This window comes from Anastrepha ludens, chromosome 6 (genome assembly GCF_028408465.1).
Source record: "Anastrepha ludens isolate Willacy chromosome 6, idAnaLude1.1, whole genome shotgun sequence".
Lineage (NCBI taxonomy): Eukaryota > Metazoa > Arthropoda > Insecta > Diptera > Tephritidae > Anastrepha > Anastrepha ludens.
Window position 1 is genome coordinate 29,709,353 of NC_071502.1, and position 25,930 is coordinate 29,735,282.

Genomic DNA, 25,930 nt, shown 5'->3' on the forward strand with positions numbered 1-25,930 from the left:
TGATTTTTCGTATATAAGAAATAACTGAAAAATAACTACAACATTTTTTTTGCAAAGAACACTTATTTTCGGTAATATATTTTATCTGAAAATATTAAAAAAAAATTATTAACATATTAAAATGAACCGAAGATATTTCACTTTAAAAAACTGTATACCAAAATTGTTAAGACTAAAAAAAAGTGTGTGTAGCGTAGTACACATAACAGAAGTGAAACTTTCAAGGCAGACAAAGAAAGAGGGGGAGACCCGTTGTACAGTGAGAGAGAGAGAGAGAGAGAGAAATAATATATATCTAATTAAATCACAACATTTGCGGAGAATACAAATAGACAAAACAGAGAAGGGTCGACCGGTGTAGGTAAACGCCGGACACAAACCGTGGCAACAACGCGCACTACTCCAAGCGTTTATCACCCGCACAAGCGCAGCGATTCCAGGACCGCAGCAACGGCACAAATTACCGCAAGGCAATACCCATAAATCCGACGCCGGAATGAATAGCACTTTACAGTACGCACAAGCACTAGCCAGGAAACGGAAATAAGTGTCAAAAAGTAGGTACCAAAAAAAAAAACCCAAAAAAATTGGGACCAAAAACACTCCAAACAGTATGCACCAAGGAAATATAACGCCAAAGGGTAGGCACCAACAAACAAGCGCCAAAACGTAGGCAGTATTATTTCTCATTAGAAATTAGCAACCACAAGGAAAAACTCAGTAAAAACCGCCTAAAGTGTATCTAAGATATATATAAGGTATAGTTCTCTCTCTCTTTTCCTCTACGTTATATCTTTTTTATCTCTCGCGGAACGAAAATGCCCAAAACGTTGCATGGCCTTGAAATTTTACTCTCTATCATCACTCGTCCATCGACGCCTAAGAAGTTTGACTTCAAAAAATAAAACAAAAAAAAGACATTTATAAAAATATTAAAAAGAACCGTAGATGTTGCACTTTGAAAAACTCAATAAAAAATAATATATTATTTTTTTAACCAAAAGCTTCTTTAAATATAATAATTTTATTGTTATGTAAACCTTTATAAAATAAAAATAAAAAAAATATATTTTTCTTAAAAAATGCTTTAAATTTTTTAAATTTTAATTTAATTTTTTTTTAATAGCTAGATATATCCTCTTTCGCTTGATATCCATATAAATATCGCATATTGCGAAAAAATATTTCAAATTTTTTTTTTAAATAAACCTATGAAATTTTAAAGTCCTTCAAAAATTTATATTGATGAGAAAATGAAAAACTGAAAAACCACTTTATTATATAAAATCTGCAGTTTTAGATTAAGATGCAATTTTTATTTTCTACAGTACGAAAGCTCACATGGTAAAATTTGTTCTTCAAACAGTTTAATAAGTTAAAATATAAAAAATAAGAAGTAAATAAAGAAAATCATCAAAAAAAATGTCTTTGGAATTCTTGATGAAGCAACTTAAGTCACCTTAACGCTCTCCATCCTTTAGGTACTAAATTTAAGAATGATGGTGAAATATTTCAACTACTTCAACTACTTAGAATACAGCCTAATATGAGTTGAAAGAAACGTTAATTCTTTTCTTTGAAAGATCACGATTTAATGACTGAATAAATTGGCTTGTCAACAAAATTGTACTTAAAAGTAATAAAATCACACTTAATTTAATGGCATAAATTTATGCGCTCTTCCAGTGAATATAACATACAAATTAACGTGTATTTTACGCAGCTGGAGAGCTTTTTTACAACTATCACTCTTTCCAAAAATTCATTGCTCTAAAAAAAAAAAAAACAAAGAAAAAATCGTAACCCATCAACTGCTCTACATTGTGGTCATTAATTATGTGCTATTGCTAAGAGGATTTTCAATTTAAATTCAGTCAATTAAGTTCATTGCTCGACCGTAAAATTAAACAGCTGTTGCGCACTGCTCACACTTTTCTCTTCACCGTCTTGCATGCGCTTCAATCAAATTGCCCACAGTTCTATCACGAGTAGAAGCACACACACACACACACACACATACATCCCTGTATATCAAGCGCAGCAACCGTTTTTGTTTTTGTAATTTAATAACCAGGAAAAATCTCTACCTATTTTTGTATTTGTGTGCTATGTAATGAGAAGCCTTGACTTTTATTTCACATTCTAGGATATAGACAGCTTTAAACAATGAAAATCATGGAAATACGGTTGTTGTTAATGCTTGGGAGAATTTTGGTTTTTTGCAAATGACTGCTGAAAGTGGGAGTCGGCCACAAGCGACGTTAAGGTGCCGCTTAGTTGGCTAGAAAGTAAATATAATGAAAGGTCAGTAAAAACGGATTATGGGAAAAATGATAAAAGTGCGCAAGTCCTGTGTTTTCGCTCGACTTGTCCTTTTCAGCATCGTTGAATGTTTACTAAGGCGCTTTTGGTTTGTTTCGTGGTTTTCATCGTTCATGTTTATATTTACATTAAAGCGAAGAGAAATAAAGGTAAATTAGGCCACATAAAACAGCAGGATTCGGCACTAAGTTGTTTGCCGTCGATTGAGAGCAAAAGGAAAAACAAAAAATAATTGAAAAACAAAAAATAGCTTCAAGTCTAAGGTGGCAAAGACAAATGCGTTTAATTTGTTTACAAGAAACTTAAAAAATGGGTTAAACTGAAACTTAAACAGTAGGCCTGATCGATTTGTGGGGAGGCAAAAAAATCGCCCATTGCTCTGTGAAAATCATATTCTAGGGATCAAAATAAGAAACTTTGCCGAAGGAACCATACCATTCTGATGTCCCCCAATTTGGGTCGAACTTTTTAGTTTCTTTTCTCATGTAATTAAAAGCGAAAAATGGTGATATTTTGAAATGATTGTATGGGGAATCCCCCAGGGGAGTTCCAAGGGGTGTGCCACTGGCATGGGTGGATCGGCCGTCCAAAGTTAGTGGGGGTCGGTCATACATTTGGACTCGTTTGGAGCACTCTAAATGAGTCAAAGTGGGATTTTTCGTTCGACCCAAATTGGGGGACATCAGAATTCGTTTTAGAGGTATGGTTCCTTCGGCAAAGTTTCTTATTTCGATCCCTAAAATACGATTTTCGCAGAGCAATGAGCGATTTTTAAATCGACCCGCCCTATTAAACAGTGTTGAGCTCTTCCCGCTCATTGAAGCATTGTCTGCCAAGAATGGGAAATCTCTATATGCCGGTCGCACTGAAGGTGTTAATTTTGGCTAAGCTGAGATTCTGTGCATTTAGCATTAAGAAGGAGGCGAACATATCCTACCGTCCCAAATTATCAAAACCATTGATCTCAGAAAAATACATTGAGAAACAATAAAACAAGAAAACGACGTCACAGCAATGGACTGGCCTTGTCAGTTCCCAGACGCTAACGGAAAGCCAGTCCATGATTTAAAGCAACTCGTGCGTCAAATTCCCAAAATCTATACGGCTTATTAAGTATTGCGAATTTTAAATATACATATATCTTTTATACTTTATGAATAATCGCGATTTCTTTTTTCTGAAACAGACTGTACGTACCGGCCGAGTATGGTGACGCATCTCGCTACTTCATCTGCCCCACAATTCCAGTCGATGTTATTTGAGTGAAATGACTCAGCCATCTCGTGTTTTCGTCACCGAACTGTGAGAAAAATGTCTCATCTCTAGTTAACGCATCAAACTGCACCTGTGTTACGTAATATTGCAGTAGTCGGGAAGATGGAAACAAAAAGAGACCCTCAGATGCTTGGAATAGATGTATATCCGCGCCTACCGCTCTCACGAGCGTGGAGCTATCTGTGTATACGATGAATGGGCTTACACTGCTACTGGATAGGATACAACTCCTCGTTTACCCTCTTCCCTTGACTGTGCGAAGGCTGTGAACTAAGCTGCCTTGGTTATGCATTCCTCTTTTCATAGAGGGAGCAAGTGAAGCAGTGTATCACAAGTAAGATCTGAAGTCTAAACACACTTGGCAATAGTAGGGCTCGGTGGGATCATTGATTAGCCAAGCGCACCTAACCTAGGCACCGTAATAAAGTATACGGAAATATCCCAACAAATGGAACGGCTCCAAAATGGAATCGGGAGTCGGAGCAGGAGTTTTCTCTAAATCAGACATTTTATTTATTTCTTTAAATGCTGTTAGTGTTTTTCAGGCAGAAGTCTTTGCGATCTTGCAGGCATGCAAAATGCTTAGGGAACATGGGAGCGAGGGAGGCATTGGCAAGCCGCGATCAAGGCTCTGAAGGAGACCAAATCTCTTGGGTATGCGGGTAACATTTCTCCGATCTGAGTTTCAGGACATAGGAGCATAGAGGGAAATGAAATTGCAGATGAGCTTTCCAAGAAGGGTACTGATTTGGTCCCAGAGACCTCCTACCATGTCATCGGATCCCCCTGACTGCTGGTAAAGGGGAATAGTACCACTTATTTCTCAGGAAAACGCAGAACAGAGGGGACTTCATTTCTTCTTGTTCTATTTCTAAAACCTCTTTCTCTACCATAGACGCAGTACGCAGAAAATTCTGTGGAATACACGTCATTCAATTTCCAAACTCTTATCTTTATTTATCGGTCATTGGACGATTTGCTCAGATGCGGAAAAGCTGGGTTTACCATTTAATTTCCATTGCAAAAGCTCTGTAAATATCCGGGCTTGGCAGCCAGACGATTTAAGCCATCAGGTGCTCGTTTCTTCGACAGCCTGAAGTGGTGCGCTAATCCCATCAATTACATCAACAGCTCTGGTTGGCTGTAGATATCTGTCTGTTGGAGGTCTCAAAATGCTATCAAAACGGTGCTTTAGTGCTGCTTGGGGAGGGCGAGAGTGGTCATTTTAACCAATTCGCCTTTTTTTCGTTTCTTGTTCCCTCCTCTCGGGAGCATAGGGCCTCGACAAGACTTGCCTTGCGCTGGTTTCGTTAATCTATTTGACAGGGTAGGTGATTAGCCTGCCGCTATCAGTCCTAAGTAGTGGGAATGCCCACCTGTCGTTTCTTAGGAACAAAGTTTTCTTACTGCTTGGAGCGCCATCTGTGTGTCACATTTTTCTGGCAGAAGGATCGTTCAGATGGTTGAGGACTTCGCTAAAGTGGTGTGTCTGCGCTATTATAGCGGCTGCCCGCTTCCTCTTGCTGGCGCCACTTGATGCAATGTATAACTGTGTGCTTTTCCTTTTCTTTTTTACTTGTTTCAGTAAGTAATGCGCTTTTTTATGAGAAGTAGGTAAGTTTGGAAAAGTGCGTGGACCGTGCTTTACGTGGGATCCGAACCCACAACCTCTGGGTGGCAGGTTAGTGCACTTATGCTAGCCTACCGAGGCCGCATCACCTACCTACCTGCAATTTGGCCTACTTTTCGGCATGTGCTGAAGTCAATTTCTCAGTAGCTCCGAAAATGGCGCAGTTGCATTATTGACCTTTATGCTCTGCTTAAAAGGATCCAACTTAAGTTCAAGCGGGGAAAATTTAGCAAGAAAGAATACTCGAAACTCTTACATATCTATAAGTAAATATGAATGCATGTTGGGCTTTTCATAACTTACAAAAATTGAAAAATTCCATTTATTTTCGCTAATAAGGGTTTTCATTCCAAATCGTTGCTTTCATGCCCGTGCTTAAATATACGTACACACATACCATATGCACATACAAACATTTATAGGTTATCCTAAGCAGCCTTCTTAGTTTCTGAGATATTTGTTGGCTTAACTAGCCGATTCTTGCGTGTACCCTTGTCAAGAGTAAAAATGATGCCAATTAACACAAAAAGGTTTGAAAGCGTGACATTTTAAGAACTCAAGTGTGAAACAGATTAAAAAAAAAATACATTTCTTGTTCTGCAGTTGTATGTATCTGTATTCAGTCTACTTAAAAATTAAACACAACTTCGCACTTAATGTGAGGTTCCTTGCTTCGTATTGGAATGCTTGCATAGCTGGATGTCGTTGTCGTTGGCTTTGAATTTATAACTGCCACACTTGGTCGGAAAATCCAAACTTGATTGTCGACAATCCTTAACAACACCGGGTAGATATTTTTGCAGTATTTTTTAGTCATTGAATAAGCGAGATGTTGAGAAGCGATTTGAAGGGGGCTTTCTTTGTTTTTTCGTTGAGCTCGTGAGGTCCCCAGCCGCCAAATTTTTCGGTTAATCCCATTGAATGAAGATGACTGGGAATCGTTTTATGATCGCATATGATCATTTTTTCCGCTAATTCATGACTGGTTTGGCGAACGTTTTCCTTAAAATCTGATGTTCTGAACCGTTGTTCATCGAATACAGAAGGCCTTCCGCTGCGAGACGTGTCATTGACGTGAAAGTCGTCATTTTTGAACTTTGCAAGCCATTTCCGTGCTGTAGACTCGCCTATGACACCTTTTTCATACGCGTTCACGTCGAAAATGTGCCAGGCTGCTTTGTCTGCTTCGGCAGCTTTTTGATCTCGATGAAAAGCAAATAAGAGCAGCTGTCGAAAATGTTGATTTTCTCTTCTTAGGTATGCCATTTCTAAGCCCCAAAAGTAATAAAAAGTAAAAAAACCCAAAAATACAATTAACATAGTTTTTAAGAGCAGAAACGTTCTATCGAATGAATACTTATCCTTTGCCAAACAGCACACAAATCGTTGTAAAATAAAGAAAATGTAAAAACGCTATGCAGTTATTCCCCAATCCAATAGCAGGAATATTGCTTCACTCTGCTTTATTTTTAATATCTTCAGTGGTGTAATTGTCTTTTTCTTTTGGAGCGCATTTATTTTTACATTCCACAAAGAAACCTGTGAGTACTGATTTATTCTCCCTAGAACGGGTAAGGGCGATAGAACAATGAAAGAATTTACTAAGAATTCGAACTCTTTAGCTTCTGATTTTTCACTTTATGAATTTTCAAATCGCCACTGACTGACTAATATGGATAAGTGTGAACTATTTTCGTTAAGTATTTTATTGTAGTCTGTAAGAACCGTATTTCTAGATTTTTTAAGAACAAACAAAAGAATATCATTTTATAATGCAGTATAGTACAGGTATTAAGGGGGCAAGTCCATGTAGAAGCCTCAAAATCGGTCATTTTTTAAACATATTTTTAAAGGTGATAAATTGGGAGGTTGAATTAGTTTTAAAGGTGACACACAGATGCCGCTATTTATCACTTTATCGCGTTGGCAATACTGAATATATATTCATGACAAAGCCTCATCCCTAGGCTTTGTTTATCAGTATCTGCCATTTCACTGAAGTATAAACAACGCAGTGTTTTCGTGCTCCGAGTATGTCAACTTTCGTGCCGTCGAAACGCAATTTGCGGGAAGCTTTGCTTTTCTGCTTCAATTTGAAAAAAAATACAGCCCAAGTCCATGAATTGCTGCAGGAGGCCTACCCAGACCATACTCCGTCGATTTCAACATGTGAGTACTGGTTTCGACGATTCAAAAGTGGTGATTTTCACACCGAAGACAAGGAGCGTCTTGACCAGCCCAAAAAATTCGAGGACGCGGAATTGGGGGAATTGGTAAACGAGGACTCGTGCCCAACCCAAGAAGAGCTTGCTGAATCATTGGGCGTTGATAAATCAACCGTTTGCAAGCGTCTAAAAGCGATGGGAATGATCCAAAAGCAAGGACATTGAGTCCCGTACGAGTTGAAGCTGCGCGACGTCGAACGGCGACTTTTTACGTGCGAATTGCTGATCGAGCGACAAAATCGGAAGGGTTTTTTGCATCGGGTGGTGACTGGCAACGAAAAATGGATCCACTACGATAACCCAAAACGCAAAAAATCATGGGGCAGAATATTCACGGCAAGAAAATCATGCTCTGCATTTGGTGGGATCAGGTCGGCGTCGTATATTTTGAGCTGCTCCAACCAGGCGAAACAATCACGGGGGATCGTTACCGACTGCAATTGATGCGTTTAAGCCGGGCATTGAAAGAAAAACGGCCGGAAACGGTAAAAAGGCACGACAAGGTTATTTTGCAACATGACAACGCTCGGCCGCATGTTGCTCAACCTGTCAAAAAATACCTTGGAACGCTTGGCTGGGAAGTGTTACCCCACCCGCCGTATAGTCCAGACATAGCTCCCTCCGATTATCATTTGTTCCGGCATATGAGTCTCGATTTGGCGGACCAGCGGTTCTCCTCGTACGAGGCTACCAAAATATGGGTTGAGTCATGGATAGCCAAGCAGCGGCCAGAATTTTGGAGAAACGGCATCCGGAAATTGCCCGAAAGATGGGCGAAAGTTGTAGCTAGCGATGGCCAATACTTCAAATAAAATATTTTGTACCGTTTTTTCACAATAAAGCCCCAAATCTTCGAAAGAAACCTTTAAAACTAATTCAACCTCCCAATAATTATCTTATTTTGAAGTTTTAACAAAACTTTATTTAACCTTTCAAGAGTGCAAAAAAAAAGTTTTCATTTTTTTTTCAAAATGGCGGCTCCGGATCATTTCTTGTCGGTGCCTACGGCGCGAGGTCCCAAACTGTTCTATTTATTACTCTTAATCTATCGATCAGAAACAATCAGTTTTTTTCTTTATAACATATTAACGGAAAGGATGAACCTATAAAATTAAATAAAAACAAGTATAAAATTAATTATAAAATAAGCCTTTGAAAAAAGTTGGAATTTAGGGCTATTTGATTGACATTTTTAACCCCCAAAAAGTAATTTATCAACGCGAAATATCTGAAATTTTAGGTTTATCTTTCCGATAGTAGTGTACAGAAAGGCCTCACCAAACATCAAACTAATCGGTTGATAACTTTTTGAGTTACAACAGGAGCAGTTTTTAAAAAAGTCGTTTCGAGATAATTGAGTTTAAAGTTTGAGGTACAGGAGCGCGCGGACCGCGCTCATAATCATAGGCAAATATTGGTTTTTGGATATACTCGTAGCTTAAGTGGAATGCAAACGTGTAAATGTGACCACACTCGATACCTGTTTCTAAATAAGCATAAGTAAGGGAACAGCTTGATACCTGAACAATTTTCTTTATGAATTGCAGTTGTGTTTGTCAACAGCTGGACAGCTCGGCAGACTGACTGAAACATTTTCCATTACACACATAATTTTATTTGCTTCTTTCCAAAAATTTTATTCCATGTTAAGTTTAAACTTGACTTTTCGGCGTTATTCCCATTTTCTAGATGGTACTGGAGAACCATTTGGATGCAAGAACCACCCCCAGGTGACAGTAGGTGTCTGTTGAAATAATATTCTCTTCTTTATAGTGCCATTTTTCTTTTTTAGATAGTTTGCCTCCCCAACGGAACCCTATGATTGCCGATTCGGCTAGGTTAACCTCCATGCTCCATTTTTCACAGCAGACCCCTAGATTATTTATCATTTTTGGAATGTTTTTGAAATTTTCAACCGCCAAATGGATATATCGTCGGCATTGAGAAGCGGCCTTATATTTAGATCGTCAACCTTCAAACCACCACCCAAATCTTCATGCAAGTATTTAGATGTAGTGCAAAAAGTAAAGGAGACATCAGAAACCTGCTTTACCCCAGACATCTATTCAAAATCATCTGAATAATTTGTACTTGTTCATATTACGAATCTTGTCCCTCGCTATATTTGTTCAAAGAAGTTAACAAATTTGGAAGATATCCCCAGAAATGATCAGATTCCTGGGTACTTTGTCAAAGGCACCTTTAAAATCAACATAAGAGACATAAACCTTTTTCTTCTCGTTAAATTTTAGGTGCACTATTGAAGCAAGACAATAGATAGTGTCAATCGTTGAATATGTTTGCCAGAAACCTGCTTGAAGCTTAGTGAGCAAGTTATTTTCTTCAACCCATTGTGCCAATCGAGTATTCAAAACATAAATTAGAATTTTTGCACTGCAATTCATGAAAAGGCCTTAACAACCGCGCTGTTAGTTCTGCCTTCTCCAAACTGGATAAAGAGGCAAAGCGAATGGGTTTGGTGGTGAACGAGGACAAAACGAAGTACCTCCTGTCTTCAAACAAACAGTCGGCGCACTCGCGTATCGGCACCCACGTCACTGTTGACAGTTATAATTTTGAGGTTGTAAAAGACTTCGTGTATTTAGGAACCAGCATTAACACCGATAACAATGTCAGCCTTGAAATCCAACGTAGAATCTCTCTTGCCAACAAGTGCTACTTTGGACTAAGTAGGCAATTGAGCAGTAAAGTCCTCTCTCGACGAACAAAACTAACACTCTACAAGACTCTCATCATGCCCGTCCTAACGTATGGCGCAGAAGCTTGGACGATGACAACATCCGATGAAGCGACGCTTGGAGTGTTCGAGAGAAAGATTCTGCGTAAGATTTTTGGACCTTTGCACGTTGGCAATGGCGAATATCGTAGACGATGGAACGATGAGCTGTATGAGCTTTACGACGACATAGACATAGCGCAGCGAATAAAGATCCAGCGGCTTCGTTGGCTGGGTCATGTCGTCCGAATGGATACAAACGCTCCGGCTTTGAAAGTATTCGATGCGGCACCAGCTGGTGGTAGCAGAGGAAGAGGAAGGCCTCCTCTGCGTTGGAAAGATCAGGTGGAGAAGGACTTGGCTTCACTTGGTGTGTCCAATTGGCGCCGGTTAGCACGAGAGAGAAACGACTGGCGCGCTTTGTTAATCTCGGCCAAAATCGCGTAAGCGGTTATCGCGCCAATTAAGAAGAAGAAGAATTCATGAAAGATATTCCTTTGTAATTTGTGACTTCCGCTCTATAAATTTTTTTGAAAATTGGGAAAAGACAATTTTGTTTGAAAAATGTCTCCCACTTTACGAGTTGTGTATAACTTATTGTACATTTCCGCAAGCTAGTTGAATTTCTCAAAAATGTGTATGAAATTTTGTCAAGCTCAGCCGCCATATTTGCTCTCGTTTTATTGAGTATTTTAACTATTTCGTTTACAGGATTGGGCAGTCGAAGAAGTCATTTTGTAATTCGATAGTAGCGTAGATTTGGTTATTTGCTGTCTGGGTTAGATTTAAGAGTGTTTTGAAATATTCCATAAGCAAATATGGATTTATATTCGAACCAAAATCAATTTGTTGAGCTCTTATTTCTTTTGTCATTTATATAATTTTATTAATACTGTTGAATGGTCTGAGGATAGTTCAGAGACAGTTTTGCCCGATATGAACATATTAAATATTTTTTGAGTACAGTAGGCTCGTATGGAATAACATCAAAAGTGTGCTGCATGTTAATAATAAATAATATTATATTATATCACCTGATATTAGGGAGCTGATGTCCCTCTGAATTGAATCGACGTGACCGCTAATAACTGAGCTTAGCACTAGAATCCCCTTAAGCTAAAAGTCTATTACGCAGGCACCCTTATCTACATATAGATGTTGTTTGAAAATAAAAAATCTAAAAATTTAAACTCTTTCAGGTTTCACTATTTTTATTCATTTAAATGCGAAGAACTGTGGAGAACAATATTCTCAACTAAACGTTCAGTTTTTGATCTGCCAGTGCTTTTTCTATCTTCAAAAGAATCTTTTTGAACATTTTTTTAAAAACTTGTAATTGTCGACTCATTCGGACGTTTAAAAAAGTCAGGAATCTTGCGACATTTCGTTCGACTATTTTCATAATAAGTTTTAATAATTTTAACGCGTTGTTCTCTCAAATCAAATAGCTCATCTGCTTACTTGAAAAATGTCAAATTTGACAATAATTTGACCATCAAAAGGGTACAAAAGACTATTAGGTCGAAGTGCAAACCTTTTTCATTCAAGTAGTTATTCACTACTGACATCTACGCGCCACTTTTGAAACACCCTTTGTACGCTCCACTCACTGTAAACCTTGGAAACCAACATTGCTTAATGAATTTATGTAAATCTTATTTGTCCCTTTATGCATTTATAAGCTGGATATAAAAAGTGGGAGCTCAACGGACATATTCCTGCAAAGGCAACATTTTACTTGCGCTTATTTCATTTTGCAATGTGAAGAGCGATACGACCAACAAAAGCAATAAAAACATAATAAGGAAATACTACAATAGTCAAATAAAAAAAAAACAACTGGAGTGCATATAACCATTGTAGTAGAACAATAAATAGGTTTCGGTAGTTGGAGGGTGTAAGTTGTGCGTCGTGCGATAAGAAGAAGCAAGCAGACAGGCAGTTAGTAAGCAATGCTCAGCAACGGTCAATCCGACTTCTCGCCTGTCAGTTGCCAGTCGTTTTGCGCGGATCAGTTAGTCATTCTGCCCGTCAGCCGTCAAAATGCGAGGCAGTTAACACGCGTCAATTGTAAATTCGCCCAAAAGCAGCTGCTTGTCGCGAGTATTGGAAGAGGAAAGTATGTTTGTTTTTGTTCTTTTTTTATTTTTGTTTTAATACGTTTCACTTGAGCTTCACTTTTTATATTTTGCTTATAGTATTTCACATTTCTTATTTCGTATTTCACATTTCACATTACTCGTTTTTCATTTAACTTTTTTACATTTTCATCTGCTTTTTCATACATTTTCTCAGTTTTTCCGCCCTCCTTTTTAATCATTTGTATGATATTTAAAATCGGGTCACTTGTGCGCGCTAAGTTCAAATGATGACCAAAAGTTTCTAGGCGGAAAAAATCTTACACACCATAAAAAGCGTGAAAGATTATAGAAAAGGAAATCTGCAAAACAAACAAAAGAAATAAATTTATCCAACTGATGCTTACGAAGGGATTTCCCATTTACAATTTGTTGTACGCTGCTGCCAGTCCACTCCCTTGTTGCACCAATTTTGTGCCACAAACAACCGAAGCTTATGTTCAGTGCTATTTTATTGGACCACTGAGCTTAGTTGCCCGTCAAAACACAGCTGCTATCCATCAATTCATACAGGCTCTCTCCTAGAGTTTCTAAGCCAGCTAGCGTAGCATCTTCTGCTCTTGTGGAATGCACATACAACATACATACTTGTGTATGTACATCATAAAAACATCTATCTGTCCATCACTCGACTTTGGTATCAGCCGCCTAAGTGTTAAGGGAATTGAACCACCGGCCACTTGGCTCAACTTAAAGAGTATGCTTCGTCCAGCAACTGTCACTTTTGCTAACTAATCTTTCGACATTTTAGTGCCGCATCTCACGCAAGGCTCGGGGTATGAATACCTTCTCATATACAGATGCACGCACGCACACTTACTCCAGCGAAAGCTCAAAACACTTGTGGATCTTCGTATTGGTTTGGTTTTCATTTAAGTTGGCCATTCGTTGGTAAGTTGTGTTTCACCTACTTATTGCACTGCCTTAGGGGTGGCGTTAAGGAGACAAATTTGTGAAAAGGAAAATTGTCTATTTTTATGACTGTTTTGCTTATACAAAATGGCGCAGAATTAATCATCCAATGTAATAACTTTTTTTACTGAATAAAGAAAAATTGATTTTGAGTGATGGAAATATTTGTTGCGACTTTTACACGCTCCACTGCTTATTTGTTTGTGTACTGCAGCTGTCTGATACACAAGTGTGATTGACTTACAATGCCATTTGCAAAAGTTATAAATACTCCGATAGAGTGATTAATTTTGCGCCACCTTTGACTTGTTTTTTTTACGAGGTGTAACTGCAGGTGTAACTACACTTTGATCTTAGCCCTAAGGCTGAGAAGCGACGGCCGCCGTAGCCGAATGGGTTGGTGCGTGACTACCATTCGGAATTCACAGAGAGAACGTAGGTTCAAGGGCGGTCGCCCCTCGGCAGGCAATGGCAAACCTTCGAGTGTATTTCTGCCACTATACTATAGGTCCCTTCATTTGTGGAACAACATCAAGACGCACACCACAAATAGGAGAAGGAGCTCAGCCAAACACCCAAAAAGGGTGTACGCGCCAATTATATATATATATATATAACAGCAATCGAAAGCTTTAGCGAGAGGCTTTAAAGCCACTAAAACACCTCAAGTCCAATGGTTCATCCTACAGAGATACCGATTTGGTAATTATGTCTGGAGGCCGTCGTGAGCAATAAGCTCAATCGATACATTCGTCTGGTGTTCGTTTTGCTGCATTTTATCAATACGTCAGTTGTTCTTGCTGCTGCGTTTATCTAACATCATTCCTCCAATCACTGTTGCGAAGTTTCCCGATAAGTTGTGTTGCAAAAGCTTGCACCGGCCTCCACTTTTCATTCGATTCGAGCATTTGTGGGCCTAGATTAGTGGGAGTTAAAAACACACCAGCTTTGTTTGTAGGTCATGGAGTTCCTTAGCGAACCAGCTGCTATAAAAAGCCACTCGTTCGCCAGTCTCCTCTTCGTCCAAGTGCTCTCGGCAATAAAGACTACTAGCTAAGTCTAGGTGATGCAGATATTTTTGGAAGTATCCGTGTCCGCTAAAAAGCTGCCTCAGGAAAAAAACAATGTCTTGTATTTTCGACAGATCCACTCGTTAATCCGTGGGATCAATCTATGCATCTACCGGCCTTTTGGTGACTGGTCCCATTTTGATTGTCACTCACCTATCGAGGTAGAGCGATCGGTTTGTTTGAGTCCCTCTGTCGGCTTGGGACCTTGCGAGCAGTACAACCGACGCAGATTGCTTCGTCCGACACCGTTCCATGCGGCACATGCAACCCATGTGTCCGGGGAAGCCCATCTACGAGACGCCAGGCAGGTTTATATGGTGAGTGCTGTGCTTTGATGCTGTGCCTAACAAAACGGTACCGGAGGATGAAATTTGATATTCTAGGATGCGTACTAAACCGTCTCTATCGAAAGCAAGGTGCAAAACCACCAAGGGTCAAAAAGTTGAAACAGCGAATTGCGTCATTTAACGAATGAGAGCGAAGATGGGATCTTTCTTCTAATAGCCGCTGGACACACGAATTCATCCTCAACCATGCTACGTGGTTACGATGAAGGCACGGAGAAGTAGATTACTGTCTTCCTTAGATGCTGAGCGGACACGGTTGCTTCCAGTATTATCTGCATAGGTTTGGTTTCTCCGCTGCATTACACTGTCTTCCCTACCTTGATAAGATTGAAGACGTGCCACACGCACTCTTTTACAGTCTAAGGTACGAAAGAGAACGTTAGGAGTTAGCCAAGTGAGACAAATTTAAATAGCAGTAAGTGCAATTCCAAACATTGCCGGGATGCCACATGTAAGTTTGCCAAGCTATGCCACGCAAGCAGGACGAAGAAAGGCGATAAATAGAGCTGTTTCAGTAGCGGCAGCTAGATTGAAATAAAATCAATACCTGGGGCCTCGTTTGATCACACCAAACTACCCGACAAGTGTTAAATTGAACATGAAACAGTGTTCCATAGGAAGCTGACTCAGACGGTCGGACGAAAATTGCAGACTCTTGAGTTAACGACTCAGACTATACCATACGCAGACAAGACGGGAGTGTACATGACATTATCGCACCCTTTCGAAGTTCCATCTGTTTCATAACGAAAGTAATGGAGACTCTTACATCTATACGTCTTAGGTTGAGAGTTTGGACGCAGGTTTCTCTTGTGTTTGATAGCCATAATCACGGCTCCACCGTCGATGTAGTGCAAATGCGATCCCACGGTGGAAGTTGGTGGGTTAAGAATGTTGTGTAAAAAATTGGGTCTTCAACAACGCTATCTAATTGGTCTTACACAGCCATTTTAAGATCTATACTAACATATGCGGCACTAGTTGCGTGGCCCGTTATGGAAAATAAACGCAAGCAAACGAAGCTAAAGAAGATAGAAAAATCACCGTGTATCTTAACCACAGGAGCGCTTATCGCCACTGAAGCGCTTAACATGCTAACATTTACTATCAGCCTTAAACAGACGGAAAAATAATCGCTACATGCAGCGCAGAGAGACTCACAGACATAGGAAGCTGGACAACGAGATCGCTCGGTCTCAGCAAAATCCTCCTACAGGGTCTCTCACTGCTCAAAAATAAATCAGACTTCCCAGTCCCGAATTTAACATCAAGAAAGATTTTACGGTAGGTTTTCCACCGAGTGCCGAATGGAGGAAAGAGGAGGTGATTGGTAGATTCGATATTGAAATCTGCACTCACGGTTCTAAGACGAACTGTGGTGTCGATGCTGTCCTCTATTCGGAGCCACTCAACTTATCCAAATCAATTCGACTACCTGACTATGCCTGCGTGTTCCAGGCAGGATCAATTAGCAAACAGGGAAGCATGCAAATCACCATTAAACACCACAAAGAATTTTTGCAGGAGTAGACAGATCTTTGCTAAATCTTTTCAAACATTCAAACAGCTATAAAGACCTTAGATTCCAATTCCATTTCATTCAAGTTAATTTTACAGTGCAGAAAGGAACTCGAGCTGCTTGGTCATTGGCTTCAAATTATTCTGATATGGGTTTTTCGGTCATAGGAATATAGAGGGTAATGAGGTAGTAGACGAGCTGGCAGCAAAAGGTTTATTACACCCTTTTTGGATGTTTGGCCGAGCTCCTCCTTCTATTTGTATCTTGTTCTTGATGCTGTTCCACAAATGGAGGGACCTACAGTTTCAAGGCGACTCCGAATGGCAGATATTTTTTATGAGGAGATTTTTCATGACAGAAATACACTCGAAGGTTTATCATTGCCTGTCGAGAGGCAAACGCTATTAGAAAAACCTTTTCTTCATTTTGGTATTTCACCGAGATTCGAACCAACGTTCTTTCTCTGAATTCCGAATCATAGTCATGCACCAACCCATTCGGCTACGGCAGCCGCCAAGAAAAGGTTCGACACTGTGAATAACAGAGGCGGTGCCAGCTGCTACCCCATTGAATACAATCAAAGCATCCACTGTTTCACACTACTATGCTTTAGCCGAGAGAAGGTGGAAGCAAGTAACTACGTGCACTACAACCAGAAAAACATGGCGAGAGGATGAATTACCTGCTAGGATGCTCTCACCCATACATCTTATGTACCATTGCAACCCTTACAGGCCACTGGAAAGTAGACGATCATGCAGCCAGGCTTGAGCTTCCGTTCAATCCCATCTGCAGAAGCTGTCAGGCGGAGGGCGTGAAAGAAAGTCTTTTCCACTATTTTTGCCAGTGACTAGGTGGAGCTATGTTAGAGGAAGACTTCGCTCTTGCGGTAAGCCGTTCCTGTAGCAAATTAATGAAATCTCAGACATAGAGATAAAAAGTTTGCTGTTACATTTGGAACTCACGAAATGCATCTGATTGCAATAAGAAAACAAAAAAAAAAAAAATAACGGCAAGATATCACACAAAAACAGTGGTAATAAAATGGCGCTTGTCGCTACTTTGGATTATTTTAGTAGAAACACTCAACTACTTCAACAATAACAATGAATGTGAAAAGTAAAAAAAACAATTTTTTATCTGGTTAACATTTTTTCCACACTGTGCGTATTTTTTAAGTACCCAAATTCTTGAAGGTAATCAAATTATTCTCGTGGTAAAATTTAAAATCGTGGTATCTTTCCTCTAAATTTAATGCTATTAAATTCTTGTTTTTTTTATAAATTTTGTTGTGTTTCCCTTAACGTTCCTTGCTACATTTAAAAGTTCTCCCAATCAAGAAAATTTATGCGATTTCAAAAAGTTTCTGCTAGTTTTCAAAAGTTTCCGCGCTTTGTCACTTTTATTAGTTTTATCTTTAATTTCCGAGTAGTTTTACCTTCACTTTTGCCTCCTCTTTTACAGCGCGTCTCCTCTGTTTTGCTCAGTGGTTAATTGTTTTGTTGCCAAGTATTTCTTTTCCATATTGTTTTTTTTTTCATTTTTCTACGATTTGCTTTGAATTCGTTTCTTCTTTTCTTCTTTTTTCACAATACATTTTCTGCACGCCCTCCCCCTTGTATTGGGTTTTTAATTTATTGCACAATTTCCGCTTAGTAACTCTTCTTGCCACCTCCCTTTGTCATTCTATTATATAAACATTTTTCTTCTGTATCTAACCGCAACCAAATGCCATTCGTTCTGTCAGCCACTACAACAGGCGCTGCGTGGCTATGTATGCAGCCATATAAGGGGGAAAACAGCAACAGGACTACAAAAATGTTATACCAGCAATTGTGGTTGCACAATCGGACTTCATTACGCCTGACATTAAATTTTGTGGTTGACCATTTATAGTTAGTTGCTGGCCCACCACAGCCTAGACACATCTGTGCCACTTCAGGAACTCACTGCTCCACGCGGCTTGAGTGGTGAAGAGAAAATAAATAAGTAAAATAACAAAAAGTAGCTGCAAAAAGCATGGCAATTAGTTATTGTGCTATTTCAGCAGTGTTTCTAGTATTTTGGGTTCAAAATGTGTTGCTGAAACCTGGTCGGGTCGGGGCATCAGTAGATTGAATGCTGTGAAGCAATTAAGCTAATGAAACCATTAATGCTGTAGCTAATTTTTTTATTCACAGAGAGAAGCATACCAAATGCTCTTCCGCTTTCCCTATCGCTCTCTCTCTCTCGCTCTCTCTCTCTCCCTTTCGCACATAAAAACTTGTTTACGTAATATTAATTCATAACAAGGTTTTTATTGCATTTGTATGTTTTCTTGCTTGATGTCATCGCTGAAAGTTGCGTAATTCTGCAGGTAAGTTAAAGCACTCAGCTACTGTGGCAAAATGTTGAAGCTCGAAATTTCATGAGTGATGTAACTTTTGCTTCCCTTTTGCTACTAATTTGCGGTAATATAACGTTGCTCGATTGTTTTTTGCTGATTTGACCGGCTAGCCATTTTCTAGCAAGTTTTCATGATGCTCGTGTGTGAGAGTGTGTGTGTGTATGTGTGTGTATGGGCATGTTTACACTACTGAAGCCATTGTTGCATGAAACACGCTATTTTGTGTTAATTGCCACTCACCTGATTATTGTTGCCGGTCACATCGATTGGCCGCGGCCGTCGCCTGTGTATGCGTTTACGTGCCGTTTGGTAGATTTTCCAATACAGCACCAATATGACGAGCAATGGCACATAAAACGTGCAACATGTGGCAAAGACCTGAAATGTAATTAAAAGTGCAGTGCAATTTTTAATGTTGACATTCTGTTAGAGGGAATTCAGTAGAGAAAAATTAAAAAGTTGTTTTACAGGAAAGGAAGGAGTTAACGGCTGCTACTGAAACTATATTTTCAAATAATCGAAGATGTTGTAATTGGAGATGGCAACTTTTTAGAGTTTTTTACGAATACGGGATTTTCGGGATCTGTTTTTAGAATATCGGGATTTCGAGACTAGGCCCAGAATTTTGATAATCATTATTTTGCAATAACTTCTTCAACAACAAATACTTAAAACAAAAAAAAAAATAAATAATTGGCGCGTACACTTCTGTTAGGTGTTTGGCCGAGCTCCTCCTCCTATTTGTGGTGTGCGTCTTGATGTTGTTCCACAAATGGAGGGACCTACAGTTTCAAGCCGATTCCGAACGGCAGATATTTTTATGAGGAGCTTTTTCATGGCAGAAATACACTCGGAGGTTTGCCATTGCCTGCCGAGGGGCGACCGCTATTAGAAAAATGTTTTGTTTTTTTTATTAATTTTGCTTTCACCGAGATTCGAACCAATGACCTCTCTGTGAATTCCGAATGGTAATCACGCACCAACCCATTCGGCTACGGCGGCCGAAATACTTGCATAGGCAAAAATAAAGCAAAAGCGCTGATGATATCGAAAAGGAAACAATGGACTTTGCAATGCAGTTACAGAAATCTGCTTGGTTAAGTAAAACAACATTTAAATGAAAATATACAGTCAACCCTCCAATAACGCAGTACTCTTACAGTGCGTTTTCCGTTCAACAGCATCCCATAAGTTCCTTCCGCGCAGACTACCAATGACTAGTAACTAGTGCAACAGTCTGAATAACTCAGCCGTACGCCCAAATGATAAGTACCTTCCGATTCTAGCTGAATACTAACTAACTAACTACTTAGTGTCAACCTCCTTAAGTCATTTTCTCTGCATGTTCTCTTTCTAAGCATCCTGAAATCTTCATTTTGAATATGCCTTACACATTTATTTTTCAGATGTTGCAAATACCTACCCATTACACCTAAATTCCTACAATCCCAATGTGAATGCATTGACACTTAGCTACCTTGTATTTCGTCTAATCGGCGCCTTTCACTAATTACCCTAAATCTTACTCAACCTCGTGCTGAGCCTATAGTAAGAACCTATCGTAACACTCTATGAGGCGCATTTGCCTACTTTATGCTAAATGTCGGAGTGATATCCGTACGATTGAGAAATTCTTCGGAATTTTGGCGGAATACACTTATTCCTTGTTTTTTTCTCATTATGATCGTCGTCAACTGGAATTTATTAGGCGGCCAGCTTATCTCATAGCCATCTGCCAACTCGGTTTCAGTTGTCTCAGAGCTCTTTCGCAGTGACCAAGTCTTTCTAAAAATTTTTCTGCACTTTGCGTTCATGTCAACCACAAAAGAAACAAGGAAAGGATTAAAAAGAAAGTTTATATCGCTTGAAGATAAAATCCAAATTTTAAATCGTTTAGAAGGCGGGGAAAAATATCGGCTGTTGCAAGACCAACAAATTTGAATGAATTTACAATTCGAGCCTTAAAGAAAAATGCAGATTATAAAGGGTGGTTAGGTTTCAAAGGCCGGTGTTGATTTTGAATAAACTACATTTTTTTAGGAAATTATTGTCATTTCTCTTTATTATGATAATATTGCACTTTGATTTGAACGCCCATTTTCAAAATAAGCCTGAAAACTTCAACGCGTTGCTCGATTATATATCTTTGCATTAATCAAATTGAATTTGTCTGGAATTGAAAAAATGTCAGATGAAATGCAGAAGAAAACTTGATGTTTAGGTGTGGTTTAAATTCAACATCGGCCCTTAAAATTTAACCACTCTTAGGGAATTTAACCACTTATAAGGAAAACTGTAGCAGATGGCTGTCCGTTAAGTGCGAAATGTGTTACTCGCACGCGCGTTATGGCTTCCGCAGAAATAGTAAACACTGCTTCTCGTTTAAGCGAAGAAGAATTTGCAGTACACCATCAGGATATAAGAGAACTAGTACTCAGGGAAGAAATTTTAGATGAAGACGAACTGATGGAATTAATTGATGCACCTACCTCAAATGCATTGGTAAACGAAAATAAGGAAAACAAATGGGTGCCAAATCTCGATTTACAAGATGTGAAAAAAGGGCTAAACTTGGCTAAAGAATTAGTACTTCATTGCATTCAAACTGATCAGTCAACGGAGCGCAACGCAAAGTTTAAAAGATAGTTAAGAAATTGCTTAGCTCCCTATACATAGGTTTTAGTACAGTTAGAAAAAGAAGCTATAATTGAAAACCAATGTGAAGATGAACCAAGTGGAAGGCATTTTACCAATTAAAAGAAGACAAGTTAGGCGACTCATATCTGACAGTGAAGATGAGTGTTGAAAGATTACATAATTTTACAAAAGTTTGTCTTGTTTTTGTTGGAAAACAGTTTTTTAGTTTAGTTTTTGTTTAATTTTTCCGGCTTCCATAGAACGCGTTACGAATTATCCTGGTCTGTATGGTTAAATCCGAGTTTCTTATAGCGAGGTTTCTATATAACGCGGTACGCACTTACCGCGTTTTAGGAGGGTTGACTGTATACCACAACCTTATACATATGGGATACTGTGTCTTATCAACAAAAAAAAAGAAGAAAAATAAGGAAAAATGGCAACCAACAAGATTCCCACCATTACAAAGTGAGTTTAATAAATCAATTAAGCTGCTCAGAGACAAATCGCAAGAACACAAAAGCAAAATGTTCAACAAAAATGTATAACGCTTGTGAGCTGATAAGGAATCCGTTTATTCCCTTTAAAGAGCCACAGCGAATATAAAGAAACCAATCATCCACTTACAAAAGCAATTACCCCTTAAGTTTGGGCAAAAAGCGATATCGAGAAGGCTGAAAATGAAATTTGAATTGGTTGAGCAAAGGTGCACCAAGAGATTTGGTGGCTCCTAAAACACTCAGCCCATTGCATTCAGAGCTCTGGAAAGAGGGTGGATAATTAAGGGGGAGAGGAGAAAAATATCAGAGAAAGAGATATGAAAGAACAGACACAGAGGCAGAGACAGAGGTAGTTAGTCCTGTGAGAATTTTCCAGATTATTTGGTAAAACTGAAAATATCCTCCAGTTTTAGAAAACGAGTATTACTCATTCTCACGACATCGGAGCCCAAACCTCGTACCGTGCTGACCCCATGGGTTGTGTACTGTAATGATACCGACCTTCAACCGAACGTCTTTCCTTCCCAGTTTTAGTAGAAAGTTTGACAGTTTTCTGTTCGGACTTGTCACAAAACACTTTGCAATTCTGCAGCGTTCTAGACCGGACCATCGCTCTTTATGTAAATTGCATTCATAATGCATTTTCGTTTCCTTTCGAGAGGGCTGCAGCCTCTTGGCGCCCAATCTCGTTACTTGCATTGTTGAGAAAACTGTTTGAGAAGCTGTTTGTGCCACTCGGTTAAAAGCGATTATCGCGCTCAAAGGAGCCACACCTACTCACCCATTTAAGCTTAGAAAAAATCATTCTGAGATACTACAAGTGCATAGGCTATTCCATACAATAAAAGAAGCTCTGGAGAAAAAATGCGTCCGCTCGGCCATTTATCCGGTGCAGTTTACAGATCTACCAGAAGCCCATATCAATGATCGGTAGCTTCGAATAAAGCATGGACAGACATCCCACAAGGCAGCACAATTGGACTTATTTTCTACTTGTTATACACTCCTGAACCCACCACAATTGCAACATTAGCGGATGATACGTGCATACACCGTTGGTGAGCAGGGTGTCTGCGAGAAACCGTATGGAAAGACGAGTATATGGGTATGGAAAATAAAACACGAATCTACAAAACAATTGTAAGACCGATATTGACTTATGGAGCACAAGCTTGTGCAGAAAAATTGAAAACGAGCCGATTGCTGCGGACTTCCGGAAAGTATGTCCTTAGGGTCATAGCTGGAAAAAACTAGACTAAACCACAAAAGAAGCGATGGGAGGGGGAAAGCTAAAACCTTGGCATTATTGTTAAGATGTTTCATTTATTACGTAAATTCTTAAAAAATAAAAAACTTAAAATCATTTCACAATAAATTATGGAGAATATAGAAATAACTCACCTGATATGCAACATCCTGTGAAACCATACATTTTTGTTGTTCTATACGCTGCAGGTAATCCGGATCCTTCCATCCGAATTGAGGGGCCAACGATACTATAACTGCCGCCGACCACACACAAAATATCATAAGAAAGACACGCCTACTTGTGCGCGAGTGAATGTAATCGATGTTAGTCACCGCCCAATACCTGAAAGTGGAAAAAAATTAAAAATTCATTACTATTGGTTAGAAAGTGCCATAGATGACATTCTAATTCAGAAGGAGTTGTAAAAGTAAAATTCTGAGTGGTAGAACTTGGTGCTTTACTTTAGCACATTTGACTATTTATGTGAATTGAGTGATGAAAAGCCATGAACCAGCTGCTTTTTAAAAGCGAGTTTTCGCATTCCCGTACTGCTGGACGCTTTTTTATCTAATAATCGGGCTCACGGGCTCAGCGCGTGATTTACAGGAAAATACTTCATATGAAGGATATTTCAAAGGTGACGCCTAGATGTTAGTAGTTAATAATTCCTCGACGGTACTTTTTTTATGGCATCTTTGACATTTGTCAAGTAGGCAGATGTACAATTTTACATGATGACTGGTTCTGTCGAGAATAGAAAAAGGACAGGAAGACCAAAAACTGGACGTTATTGCTGCTGTAGCGCAAAGTGTTGCTAAACAACCTTCAACATTAAATATCCCGACGTTCTCAACAATTAGGCGTTCATGCAGCGACTGTTTGGAGGATTTCACCTGCGGATATTTAAATGATGGCATTTTTCACTCACAATTCTTAAGAGCCGAGTTTTGAATAAAATAGTGAAACCTGAAAGAATCAAAATCTTAAAATTGTTTATATAAAATAACATCTAAGAGTGTCTTTTGAAAGACTCTTTATGGCTTAAGTAAAAATGCTTGGTTAAGTAAGGATCGAAAATTCTGAACTTTTTGACCAAAACTAACACTATAGCTCTGTTCCTTGCAACTTTTCCCTGCCCCAAAATAGAAAATACCCATGAAACTACGGAGATTTCTAATTGTGAAGAAAAAGACGCATCGTTCGAAGTTTTCAGATCATATCTGAAAATGAGCAAAAAGCGTGTTTTTTGGTCGGCCAGAGGTGGTTCGTGGATTAAGAAAAATATTGGAATAAGGATATATTCTGAGAGAGACTACTCTGAAGGGGACAAAATATATGTTGATGAACATCATTGTTCGATAACTTTGGTATATTTTAAATGTAACTTCATAATTCCGCTTTTTATGAAATTTTAATTCTTTTTAATAAAAAAATATACTAAATAATTTTTCCAAGCCTCTCATAAAGCCAGCTTAGTACCATCTAGAAGCATTTGAAAATACTTGACAAGGTGATAATCGCTTGATGCCAAGTCTTGAATATAAGGTCGATACAAGAATATTTCAGCCAATTTCACGTAGGTTCTGTGAGCAGCATCGTTTCGCACTGGTTTGCTAAGCGTATTTGAATATAACTCGTAGTGTTATGGGAGTACCACCACAAAACTTTTACGGAGAAAAAGAAGAAAAAATTCTGAAGGGCTCGTGCTTTTTTAAAAAAGAAAAAAAAATTTTCTTGAACAATTTTGAACAAAGAAATAAAAGCAAATAAACATTTTTTTTTTTTTTAAATCTTGCACAAAAAATAATTTTTTCCTAAAAATGTGGAACCAAATTTTTTTTCGAAAATCAATCATTATGAAACTTTTACGCGTTACTGAGAAACAGAAGAAACAATTCTGAAGGGCGCGTGTTTTGTTTTTTAATTAAAAATACATTTTGCTGAAGAGTTTTGAACAAAAAATAATTTTTTTACTAAAATTTGGAACCACATTTTTTTCGAAAATAAATCACTATGAAACTCCTCAGTTATTAATGGAAAAAAATTCTGAGGGGAGCGTGCTTTTTAAGAAATGAAAAAAAAAATCAAATTCCCCAAATTTTTTAACAAAACAAAAAAAAAATTAATAAGAATTTTTATTTTTCTTTAAAATTTCGAACCAAATTTTCTTCGACAAGAGATCACTATGAAACTTTTACGGATCACTGAACATGTCTCAGCTATTAATGAAAACAATAAGAAACAATTCGAAGGAGGGCGTGCTTTTTTAAAAAATTACAAAAAACAAAAAAAAATTTCTCAAAAATGCTGAACAAAAAAAAAAATATTTTTTTTAAGAATCTTCAACAAAAAAATTTTTCTCAAAAATTTAGAACTAAATTTTTTCGAAAATAAATCACAATGAAACTTTTACGGATTTTCGGATGTCTCAGCTATTAATGAAAAAAATTTAAGAAAAAAAATTTTTCCTCAAAAATCTTCAACAAATTGAACCAAATATTTTCGAAAATACATTTTTTTTAAATATATGTTTTTCTGAAAACTTGCAAAAAAAATCATATAACAAAAGTTTTGAAAAACTCTATACCAAAATTTTCAAGATTGAAGAAATCTCAACCAAATTTTTTTCGAAAAATTATTTTTTTAAAAAGAGTATTTTTATCTGAAAAATTAAAAAAAAGGAATTAAAGAAGTTTTAACAAACTCTATACCAACAAAGTACAACAAAAGGATTGAAAAATCTCAAGATTTTAATTTTTTTTAATGTTTTAAAAACTTCCACTAAAAAATTTTTTTTTTCCTCAAAAGTCTTGAACTAATTGAAGCCAAATTCTTTTCGAAAAAGCACTTTAATAAAAAAATTCTTGACGGTGCGTGATTTTGAAAAAAATTAAAAAAGAAAACAAAAGTTTTTCCTAAAAAATTTTGAACAAATTGAACCAAATTTTTTTCGAAAATACAATTTTTTTTTAAATATATGTTT

At 38.2% G+C, this 25,930-nt stretch overlaps 1 protein-coding gene across 1 annotated transcript in view; it reads right to left on the bottom strand.

Moving 5' to 3' along the window:
* LOC128867000 (5-hydroxytryptamine receptor 2A-like) overlaps positions 1-25,930 on the bottom strand; it is a 140,977-nt gene that overhangs the window by 88,731 nt on the left and 26,316 nt on the right. Inside the window, exons 2-3 of the mRNA XM_054108091.1 lie at positions 23,100-23,289; positions 18,802-18,939 (exon numbers count right to left, since the gene is read on the bottom strand). Coding sequence (XP_053964066.1) covers positions 18,802-18,939; positions 23,100-23,289 — 328 coding nt within the window. The remainder of the gene's footprint in view (positions 1-18,801; positions 18,940-23,099; positions 23,290-25,930) is intronic.